At 33.0% G+C, this 12,001-nt stretch overlaps 1 protein-coding gene across 2 annotated transcripts; it reads left to right on the forward strand.

Moving 5' to 3' along the window:
• The first annotated feature begins 6,169 nt into the window (after window positions 1-6,169).
• LOC105958241 (uncharacterized) lies at window positions 6,170-11,129 on the forward strand. 2 transcript variants are annotated; one of them, XM_012982244.2, is made up of 6 exons: window positions 6,170-6,526; window positions 7,125-7,295; window positions 7,401-7,459; window positions 7,562-9,244; window positions 9,943-10,099; window positions 10,278-11,129. In XM_012982244.2, the coding sequence occupies exons 2-6, from the start codon at window positions 7,193-7,195 to the stop codon at window positions 10,925-10,927; spliced, it is 2,652 nt and encodes an 883-aa protein (XP_012837698.2). In that variant the 5' UTR covers window positions 6,170-6,526; window positions 7,125-7,192; the 3' UTR covers window positions 10,928-11,129. The 2 variants fall into 2 exon arrangements, with proteins under 2 accessions (XP_012837698.2, XP_088682862.1); XM_088826736.1 differs by lacking the exon at window positions 6,170-6,526 and adding an exon at window positions 6,557-6,760.
• The last annotated feature ends 872 nt before the right edge of the window (window positions 11,130-12,001 follow it).

The raw sequence follows: 12,001 nt of genomic DNA on the forward strand, positions 1-12,001 counted from the left end.
AACCGGATCTCGAAGTTTAATTCGCAAAGATTTCGAATTACCCGAGTTCGACATGAGCAAATTTTTTCCCCGAAGAAAGAGTCAAGAAACAAAAAATTTCTACTCTACCGCAAAAAAAAAAAAAAAAAAAAAAAAAAAAAATTCAAGAGAAGCAAACACAAAGAAGACCTAAAGTTAAAAGTACATACCCATATTTATTACGCAAGAGATGACGTTTAATTCTTTCCACCGCAGAAGCTGGCCCTGGTATATTATTTAAAACCCTTAAATATATACCTGGCTGCAAAATAAATACAATAATCCCTTATTTAAATTAAGGAATTATTTCACCACCAACGGAAACAATTCAATAGACGACGCAATTAACTCTCGACACGACCCGGATACCTCTAGACAAGTCCCCGTCTCGAATCGAGAGTTGGGGGGCTTAATGATATACCTAATTGGGCCGACCCAATGGGCCCCAATTCATTTAACAATTAGGCCCAATACACGAAAATATTCGGGTCCATTACACGAAAGCCCAAGCACCTTCAAAATAAGGCTTGGGCCCAACAAAATAAGCCCAACTCAATCAACGACATATAAATAGAAGTTTTATTCATTTGTAAAGGTACGTTCTCATTATTGACAATTCACCTCAAGTTTTATTCTCTCTACTCTCTCTACGATCCATACATCTGACTTGAGCGTCGGAGGGGTTTCCGCCGGATCAACCCCCGGCTTAGTTCACGTGTACTTGTTTTGTAGGGACCTCAGGAACATCGAGTTGACTAGCTACTGATCAGCTTTGCTCTCCCAGCTCGTTTTCTACACTATCCTAGGTGAGCTAAACTTTAGCATCATCACTAGGTTTAGCCATTTGTTCTCTTTCGCAAATAAATCCATCCCTGCAACATGTATTACTAACTAAAAAATTCAAAAAGATCTCCCGAACATTTAAAGCCACAGTATCCCGACATTGTTAAGATAGGACAGTGAAAAATTGTTTGCCTTATTATATTGACGAGTTTTCTGCAAGAACCACCTATATATAATCTTGAATTGTCGAAAAAATTCTCATGTTAAAAAATTTAGCAATGAAACCCTATGAAGTTAGTAAGGTCAAATAAGGCCCTTGTTAGTTTATCATGTGCTGCACGCGCAGATTGTGCATCTAGGGTGTATTTTTGACCCAAAAAAAACCCAAATATCCTTTAAATTATAAATTTTAAAAATTACAGATTCACCCCAAAGAATTATAACTCAAAATAAAGATTTACATTTTTTAAATTCAATCCATCACATTTTCAGAAATTGAGATTGAGAAGAGAATTGAGATTGAGAAGAGAATCAAGGTGAGGGGAATCGCCGAAACTTCCAAGGATTTAGAGACATTGGAACAAAAATGAATAAATTTTAGTGTTTTACAACAGGTTTCTTCCCTTTTAATTCCCTCTTCCTTTCTTGTCCACATAATCATCGATTTACAACACCATTGAAGAAAAAACATCAAGATAATATAAAAAAAATCCATCTTTTTTCTCTTCTTTTTATATCTTATATTTGTCTTTCTCATTCTTTAATTGTACGTAAGATTTTTGTTGAAGTATCTTAATGAGTTACATGAATTTATTTAAAGAGGTTTTTTTATATTTGATATTTATAGGGTTCTTTAAAGTTTGGTACAGGCTCGATTGTTCTAATATATTCGCATAAACACAAACAATTGATAAATAATACGATATATGCATTTTTTCAAACGAAAACTGCTGATCTTTCTGGTACATATTCAATAATAGATGAGTTTTACTCAAAGAAAAATCGTATAGCAAAACTTAAATGATTGTATTTTTTTGATGTATTTAATGGAATATTTACTTTATTGTCTACACAAATTAAACTACATTTATTTATTTCTTTATTTTTATGTTTTTAACTATTTATATAAACCATAGTTTCTTCCTAATTGTTAAGAATTAAGATCAACGAATATATGTTTATCGTAGTTTTAAGTTACTTTTAGGTAATATTTTCAAGATGAAATAATATCGCTTAATCTAGAAAGCTCACGCTTAAAGTATACTCATCCAATTTCATCCATTAAACTCTTATTTAATCTCAATTTCACCAATTAATCAATTTTAACTCATAACCGAATTTGACCCCGATTTTGACCGATACTGCTGTTAACCGTTGTTCTCCGGCGTTGGATATTTTTTCCTGAATTTTATTTCTGCACCGCAGTTGACCGCCAATCAACGACGTTGACTTTTATTTTTTGAAAACAAAAATTCATGATATTTTTTCCAGACCAGCCGGTCAAAATAGCGTTAGATTTTTTTCTTCAAAATATTTTTTTTAATGAATATTGTTTTTTTCAATAAACACAATGATATTATTGTGTTAGACATTAATTTCAATTATACCATTGCCTAACACCGTAATATTATTGTCTAACATTAATATTAAAAAAAATTATTGTGTAACACAATAATAATATTATTGTTTATATTACTGTTAATATTATTGTGCTGCAAAGTAATAGTATTGTTTAACAAAATAATACTATTTTGTTGACTGTGAGCTCAAAAAATAGTAAAAAAAATTAATATTATTGTGTTAGACAGTAATATTATTATATTGTACTGTATTATTACCCATTAATATTATTATGTTGACCAGTCAACGACGAAAAAGACAAGTTTCTAAAACAAAAAAGTTAACGCCGAAGACCGGCGTTGACCGCCGGGATCGGAAATTTTATGAAAAAAAACAAGAATAAAAAAAAAGTCAAAATCGAATTTATGGGTAAAAATTGGTGAAATTAGAGTTAAATTTCGGTTCAAGGCTTATGGATAATTTTTTCATAAATATTTAGGTTGGCAGTCATGATCGAGTTTTGGTCGACATAAACTTAAATATCAGCGGTTTTTACAAAAATAAGTTGAAACTCACATACTATCAGATATAGGGTGGTAAACGAGCCGAGTCGGCTCGCGAACTCGACGAGCCGGCTCGCGAGCTGCATTCTTTTTTTTTTTACACACACACACACACACACACACACACACACACACACACACACACACACATATATATATATATATATTATTAACTAAATAGTAAATAGTCTATAATAATAAATATTTTTAGTATTTAAATAGAAACAAATCTATATTACTTAAATAATTCATAATAATATAATATATTATAATAATAATAGAAAAATTAAAAAAATATATATAACTAGAGTTCATTATTTATTTTATAATTTTTTTTATTTTCTTATAAATAATTTTTAATAAAAAAATAAATGATTTTAATAAAAAAATAAATAAAATTAAAAAAATAAATAAAAAAATTAAATGAGCTCGAACTCGATCTCGCCAAAATTGGCTCGAGCTCGAGCTCGAGCCAAAAAAAATTGGCTCGATGAGCTCGAGCTCGACAACATGGACTCGAGCTCGACAACATGGACTCGAGCTCGAGCTCGAGCTGGCCAAAAGAGCCGAGCTCGGCTCAAGCTCGGCTCGTTCCCACCCCTAATCAGATATTATAGTTGGAAGGCAAAATTCATCTCATATATTATTTCAATTCAAGCTAAAAAAGGCTTATAAAGCTAATATTAATCATTGTAAATGGACTTAGAAGTTAATTAAATACATATGAATGGACTACTTTTACTTGGCGTACAATAATATATAAATTTCATGCATGTCGTCGTCAATAACATAAAATAGTATATAATATTAAAAATAATTAAGCAATACGAATTATGCATGATTAAACTAAGGAATTTTGATAAAATTAAATAAAATTTAAAATCTTGGTAAGATAGTGTAAAAAGTATTCTTATTATTATGAAAAAAATGTATGAATATTTAAAAAAATATGCTTACACGTGTACGAACAAAAGAAATGATTCAAATTAATGAAAATATAAATATTAAAGGAATTTGAATTGTAACTTGTAATACATAGGCAAATATAAGTGTAAGAGAACGGTTGATTTTATAGTTCTAGTCCAATTTGACCCACAACCAGAAATACAAAAAAAAAAAATGTTGTGATTTTGACATATTATATCAACTCACAACATTTTGATTTGACATAGAAATGGTGTGAGTTGATATAAAAATGTTGTGAGTTGTCAAAATCTATTGATCATCTCTTTTTCTTTCTTAAATGCTCTTTCATGGCTAAGCTTTGGTTAATTTCTAAATGAAGTCTCTCTTTGATCTTTTTTTTTTTATAAATGAACTTCTTGTTAATTGGATCATTTTATTACATAAAATAAAGGGTTAAATACAAAAACACCCCTATACTATGAACTTTGTATCATATATCCCCTGTACTACACATAAATACAAAAACCCCCCTCACATTACATTTTTTCCAAAATATGACGAAAATACCCCTACTCAAGCACATATATATATATATATATATATATATATATATATATATATATATATATATATATAGTTTGGGTCATTTTCCACTATATATTTTACCATTGTCATTGAATTTTACGTGGAAATTTTTGGTATTTATATTTTTTTCTCCAAAACTTTTAATTGCTTAAATTTTTTTAATTTTTTGAATAAAACCTTTTATTTTTTTCATTTTGAGTTTCTTCATTGTTTTTTTCTTAAATGTATTCCGATAGTTCAAACATCCTAAGATTACAAACATGTTTACAATCTTATTATTGTTGAGAATTTGAACTACCAGAAGACATTTAAGAAAAAAATGAAGAAATTCAAAATGACAAAAATAAAAGGTTTTATTCAAAAATCGAAGTAATTAAATGTTTTGAAGAAAAAAAATAAAAAAATCAAAATTTATCAAGTAAAATTGACCGAAAATGTTAAAAAATATAGTGGAAAATGACTCAAATAAACCCCTATATTTATAGGCTTAACAGGGGTATTTTCGTCATATTTTGGAAAAATATAACAGCAGGGGGGTTTTTGTATTTATGGGTAGTACAAGGGGGTATATGATACAAAGTCCATAGTACAGGGGTATTTTTGTATTTAACCCTAAAATAAATGGTAGTTTTCTTCCTTGCGAGGTATTAAGAGAGAGTTTGTTGTACATGCAGTTGTTTTCTTTGATCTAATCGAAAGCTCATGGCTCTTCTCCTCCATCTTTGCAGGTTACTCTCAAGAAGGCTAGCTCTTTTGCCCTTGCTCATTAGAATTGTGAACTCTTTAAGTATCTCAAGGTTGGATCGGGAGCATCCCAAACTTGGAGGGCCATCTAAAGTTTGGCAAAAAATTAACTTAGATTGTTGCTTCAGAGAAGACCATGCTTCCTCAGTTTTTTTGTGATGAGAAATTCCAATGGGTCAATCATTTACGCCACCTGTGTTAGACCCTTTTGTTTGCTGAAACCTGTTTGGACCCTTTTGTTGCTTAAACGTATGCAATTTTGGAAGGTTGTAGATTCATTATCAATGCCAAGTTTGAGAATGTTATGTTCAAAGCGGATGCCCTCAATGCGATGCTTTTCATAACATGTTACTCCTCCACAATCCACTGGTCTGCAAAAGTTCTTATATTTGAGGATATTCGAAATTTTTGGTTCCTATGGCCTAAATGTAGGTTCAAATTTCCGCCCAAGAAATGCGACTTGAGGCAATGCTAGCCAAGTTGGGAATTCTCGTGCAAATGGATTGGAAATTTTGATGTTAATCTTATTCCTATATATATCTTGTTTTTGCGATGAGAATTTCCAATTGTACACTCTTTAATTCCATTAATTCCAGTTTCTTATACTACATTTACTTATTTATATATAAACGTTTTATATAAATAGGGAATTTTTTTTTTATATTAGAGTTGAATTAATCTTTAGCTCACTATAAAAAAAATACTTAATAAAATTCTCAATAGGGCTTAAAATTCGGTGAAAACTATGGTGCACATTTCTCTCTTACTTTTTCTGTTTACTTATCAACATTAAAAATTATGAAAAACTTCAATTATTTTTTTTTTCTTTTAGATGGTAGCTTCAATTATATTTTGACTGAAATGAAAGCATATGATATTTATGATAGTAATTTGATAGAAAAAAGTAATTATTATGGGTAGTAATTTCATTAGAATTGAATTAGTCCATGGACCATGGCTTAAAAACCCTATTAATACTCCAAAAAAACATAACGCTGCTGACTGTGATTGTGACTGTGACATTCCCTTTGGTCCAAACATCTCCCACACACACACACATACCATTTCCCTTTTATTACATATTTTGGTTTTCAAATCACACTCTCTCTCACACACACTAACACACACACTCTCTCTCTCACACACACATTCTCTCTCTCTCTCTCTACACACTCTCTCTCTCTCCTCCATTGCGGATCGAAATTCAAAATCCGTATCCAGTACTTGTTAAGCAAGCAGCATAGATCTTTACCTACAAACACAATTTAAGCTTTACGTTAGGGCTGCTTGCTGCTGTTTCTTACAAGTAAGATTAGAGCTCTTTCAGATGTATGTAGATGTTGACTATGGGCACTACTACATTACAGGTGAGTTGTTTTCCTACTCTTTTTTTTTTTTTTTTTTAAAAAGAAAAAAAAAGAAGTGAGGTCTGCCCATTCCAATGTAGCTATATTTTATAGAGATAAATTTGCGTTTAGACGCGCAAAAGTACATAATAGAGCATCGCAAGTAGTGGAATTTGAATGATTGTTTCAACTGGTTTGACCATTTTGGTTTTGCGTGCTTGTTTCTTACAAGAAGTGGGTTTCTCTAATTTTAAGGTATTGTTTGACTTCTCTGTCTGTGTATGTTTGTGTTCTTGAGTTTGGGGATTTCTGGGAAATGGGTTTACCAATTTGATCTCTGTTTGGCTGATCTGCTTACCAGATTTTGATTTATGGCACGGTTACATTTATTTGCAGAAATGAGCTTCATCTATCAAGATTTTACATTTTTTTTATATGCAATCTGTTTTACCGAATTGTGCGCTAGGGTTTCGTTGATTTTGTACTTGGATTAAACTTTTTCAGCTGCCAATCATTCAGTCAATTTTTTAATTTTTTTAATTTTAATTTTTTTCAATTATTAATTTATTGAAGTTCCTCAGAATAAGCTAAGATGAAACATCCTTTTGCATTGTTGCAGATGGGTATTACTTGATTTATCTGGTGTTTGCGTGAATTAATTCTGAGTTTTGAGAGTAAAAAATTAAAATGGAGGTTGAAAAGCGAGCGGTAAAGGGAGGTTTTTTTCAGCTTTTCGATTGGAATGGTAAATCTCGAAAGAAGCTCTTCTCAGGAAAATCTGAATTACCTGGTAATTATTTCTTTTTCACTGTATACAAAGTTAACATTTCTACTGTTTTTTTTTTTCAGTCTTGTTGTTTTATCTGTTTTTTCACACCATAGTCTTGTGGTGCAGAGAGTTCAAACCAAGGGAAAGAAAATTATCGTGGTTCAGCCATCGTTCGCCGTCAGCAGGTAGTTTTCCTTGAACTCACTTTATTTGATAGCTGTACCCGAATTGTATTTAATCTTTTGATACTAATTATTATACCTTTTTCTTACATTCTTGTACGAAAGGGGCTTGAACGAGAGTTCCCTCCAGATGGCAGAGGCTACAGTGATTATCATTACGCTTCATCGGCAAGTGGCGACTCAGAATATGGAACAAAAGCGCCAGGTGTCGTGGCGCGTCTTATGGGACTCGATTCATTGCCGGTGCCTAGTAATGCTAACGAACCTTGTTTAACGACCCCATTTATCGAGTCGAACTCATTCAGAGATTCAAGCTATTTAATGGCTGGTCCAGCATTCCAAAATGAACACGATATTGTTATTTTTGAGAGCGTTCGGAATAAACTGGATGGATCGAGTAGGAACCCTTTGGAGCTGAGGCTGCAAAAGATGCAGAGCCAACATCTAGAGAGGTTTCAACGAGAGGCACTTCCTCCAAAATCTGCTAAGCCGATTTCTGTCACTCACCACAGGCTCTTATCTCCGATTAAGAGTCCGGGATTTGTTCCACCTAAGAATGCGGCTTATATAATCGAAGCAGCATCCAAAATAATGGAGCAGAGTCCACGGTCAACAAGTAAAGTCAACTTTCCGTCACTTGGGTCTTCTTCGGTTCCATTTAGAGTTCGCGATTTGAAGCAGAAGATTGAGTCTGCTCAAAAGGGCAGAGAGCAGAATTCGAAAAATACAAAGAGACAACTTGATAGTAGGGGTAAAGGCCGATTAGCAGACAGTTATCTGTATCAGAGTTCTGAAGAATCGAAAAGTATTGGTTCTTCTCAAAGGTTAAAGAATCGTGAGAAGTCGGGTTCTCTTGCAGTTCAGGCAAAGACCAACATTCAGAAAAAAGATGGCTTCGCCTCGGTTGGTAATAGAAGTTCTGAGAAGCAAAGAGAACATAGTGATGCTAAACATGGATTTGCGAGTAAGGATTTAACGAATACACAAAAGAAAGTGGAAAAGAAAAGTTCATCAAGAAGGGCTTCTTCGGAAGTGCTGAGGCTGAATAATCAGAAGCAGAATTGTGTATCAGAGGGCTATGACGAAAATCCAGGACCTTCTTGTTCCAAGCTAAAGGAGAGAAAAGAGTCGAATTTATCCACTAATTACGTAAACGGGCGGACAAATCGGACTGTAAATAAGATTGTCATTGGTGATGTGGCAACATCTAGGAGGACAAATTTCGTTGCAGCAGATTCTGGTAAAGAGCTTCCTTTATCGAGACCAAAGACAAATGCAAAGAAAAAACTGTCAGTCGATGGAAGTGTTACCCACAAGGCAATGATGGTGAAAGATGAAAAATCTGTAAAACGTAATGTTGCATTTGAAGGGGATGCCGAATCTGAATGGGACGGGATTGACAAGAAAAGTAGTTTGGATGTGGTGTCGTTCACATTTACATCTCCGATAAAAAAGTCTGGAGCTAGTTCAAGTTCGTGCAATACAATCTTGGAAGCAAATAGCTCGTCTTTTACCAACAGCGATCCTTGTGTACATGGATCCGAATTGAGAGATTCTGGTTCATACTCATCAAGGTTTAATGTAATCGGTGGGGATACATTGAGTTTGCTTTTGGAGCAAAAACTAAAAGAATTGAGTTCAAAGATTGAGTTGTCCCAGAAAGACGAGTCAGAATCTGCTGCTTCTTGTTCTAGTTCTGCCATTTCCAACTCAGTATCGAAAACTAAAGAGGAAATCAAGAATGCCTCTATTGACAAAATTTTGCTCAAAGCTGAAAAAGAAAACAAGGTACTTTCTTTACCTTCTGTTGCTTTTTTTTTTCCCTTTCTGTATAACTATGTTTTGTGTTAGCCTTTACTTATTACACCATGAAGTATAAATCAAAGATGTGAATGCAAACTTTTGGAAAAGACACCTGTTAGAGAACATATATGAAGGGGTCCTTTCACGTTGGTTTTATTTTTTTGTTTTCCGAATTTAGTAATACCAGCAAGGCATGTAGAATCATTTTCTCTTGTCTAGCAATAACAAATGTCTGGATGTAAGTAGTACTTAGGCAATTCATGAAGAATAGGAAGATAAACACATCTCCTTTTGTCGGTTGCCTAACATATCAATCGGTTCATTACTACCAAGTCCCATATATATCAAAAGTCGCAATGAAATTCTATCGGTTTTCAATACATATAAGCTGGTCTAGAGATCTGTTTGATATTGTTGCATGGTATCTGATATATATCATCTGAAATGAAGCATATTTCAACAAATAGATAAAAGGGTCTTCTGAGAAAAATGAACATACCATGCTATAATCTTCGATTAATACAGTTTCCATGGATAGGAAGCAGCGTGTGAGAGCAAATACGATCTCTTCTTATCTTGTTATACAGTTATACTCCCTGCACCGGGAACTTTTTATTTAACTATCTGTTGTGCACTTGACACAATTCTAATTCTAATTCATAACTTAACTTCATTTTGATCAGGAAGTAGAATATATCGAAGAAGGGGATGGTGATGATAACAGCAACATTGAGTATCAGAGATATCTTCATTTGCTTGGATCCCTTTCGGCTTCAAATCAGCCTTTATCACGGACTAGTTCCGACTCCTTTGATCTTGACAGAAACTCATGCAATGAAGGTACATTCATCAATCCTCTTTCATTCATTCATTCTTTAGAAAAACAAAGATTACTTCTTTTTTTTTAATCTTTTTTCCAGCATAAATGGGTTTTGGATGAGAATTATTTATTTTTTTATTTTATGTTATTTTAGTTTAATTATGGAATTCATACTTATTTATACTCTTGAAATTTCAGGTCGATTGCCATATTTATCAGTTGAATCTTATGAAGGGATCAATTGGAGTAATAGGAACGTAGAGATATCAGATACCGCCTCCGTTGGGACTGTATTATCTGAAACAGTTACATCTGGCAGCTTATTATATTTGATGGATTCGAGAGATTCTTCTTCTAACTGGGAATTACGATATATTAGAGACATACTTAGCAGCGCAGAGTTATTCTCCGAGGAATTTGCTCTTGGACAAGCTCACAAGATCATAGCCCCTGATTTATTTGACGAGTTAGAAAACCAAAGAATGAATTCTTACAAAGTCACGGAAGAAGAGCACCACATGCTCGAGCGTAAGGTGTTGTTCGACGGTGTGTGTGAATGCCTGGAACAAAGATGTGGGGCCCTTCTTACCGGAAGTTGCAAATCATGGGCGAAGCAGATGAGAGTGTTGGGCACAAGGCAATTCTTGGCGGATGATTTGTATAGAGAAGTATCGAACTGGAAGAACGTCGAGGAGTTGATGATGGACGAGCTTGTGGACAAGGATATGAGTTGCAAAAATGGGAAATGGACGGATTTCGAAACGGAGGCTTTTGAAGAAGGTGTGGAGATTGAAGAAAGAATACTAACTTGTCTAGTTGATGAACTGATTGATGATTTCTTCTTGTAATTTTGCTTTGCCCTACTATATATATATATATTTATATATTTATGTTTTAGGAGGTTCTTTTTTAATTATTTCTTAACTGGTGATTTTGTATCAAGAAACATGAACAACAGGTATTTGTAAGCTTAAATTGAAGCAACATGAAAAAAGTCGTTCAATATGCCAAAGAATTTGAGGGCTCCAATTTAATGATTTTTCATTGCAATTTGATGTTTTGGCTTGATGCTCTTTAGAAGTTTGGCAGTTGTTTTAGATATCTTTTACTGTTGTACATATCGAAAGAATTATTCTCTCAATTTGGTATTGATTTTAATTTTAACTTTTTTGAAATGTTGATATGTTTCTTTCTAGTGTGATAAGTGTACCAATTTGTCTACCCAAAAGGTCTGTCTACCTCTCTAACGTTTTTAATCATCATTTATCTACTTCTCCAATCCCTCGTGATCCAGACCGGACAAACGACTTAGGTTACGGTTAGACCGGTTCAACCGGGGTTCCACCGGATTTTTGGGTTTTTTTTTTCTTATTTATTATTATTTTTTTTTTAAATATATATAATATATTTATTTTGCAGCACAATTTTTTTACTTTACCGGCGCCTACTGAAACATTTAATGCAGGCAGAAATATTCATTTTTTTTCGCCTAAAAATTAAACTCTCATGTTTTTGCCCAAAAGAAAAAAAACTCCCCTTTGAAACCGAAACCTTAAGGTGACGTTTGTTTATGTTTCCAAACTTCCTTTCCAGTTTTTATACTATACATAAAATCCGGATTATGTTTGGCTACGAATTTTCACTTGGAAATTCCTATTTTTCTTAACAATTTTTCCAATAGAAATACACTATTCATACTTTTCCCACATTTCAAACGTGCATTAATACCTACTAACCTATTTCTCTCTCCTCCAATCCGAACTATTAATTTCAAGGGGACGAGTTCATTTTTTTAAGTTATACAATCTACGGAACAATTAATTACTAAGAAACAATTAAAAAAATAAATATAACGGATCGTTTCACATTTCGAATTTTAACAAAAACAAAAACTAATTTATTTCTAGTTTTTTTTTTTTTTA

The sequence above is a fragment of the Erythranthe guttata genome, chromosome 2 (genome assembly GCF_056151865.1).
Source record: "Erythranthe guttata isolate IM_541 chromosome 2, IM_541, whole genome shotgun sequence".
NCBI lineage: Eukaryota > Viridiplantae > Streptophyta > Magnoliopsida > Lamiales > Phrymaceae > Erythranthe > Erythranthe guttata.

Bases quoted from the DNA above. Each gene is read 5' to 3' on its own strand.
- LOC105958241 (XM_012982244.2), top strand. From the start codon at position 7,193: ATGGAGGTTGAAAAGCGAGCGGTAAAGGGAGGTTTTTTTCAGCTTTTC. The intron at 9,245-9,942 runs GTACTTTCTTTA...CATTTTGATCAG, and splicing joins AAGCTGAAAAAGAAAACAAG to GAAGTAGAATATATCGAAGA. The intron at 10,100-10,277 runs GTACATTCATCA...TTGAAATTTCAG, and splicing joins CAGAAACTCATGCAATGAAG to GTCGATTGCCATATTTATCA.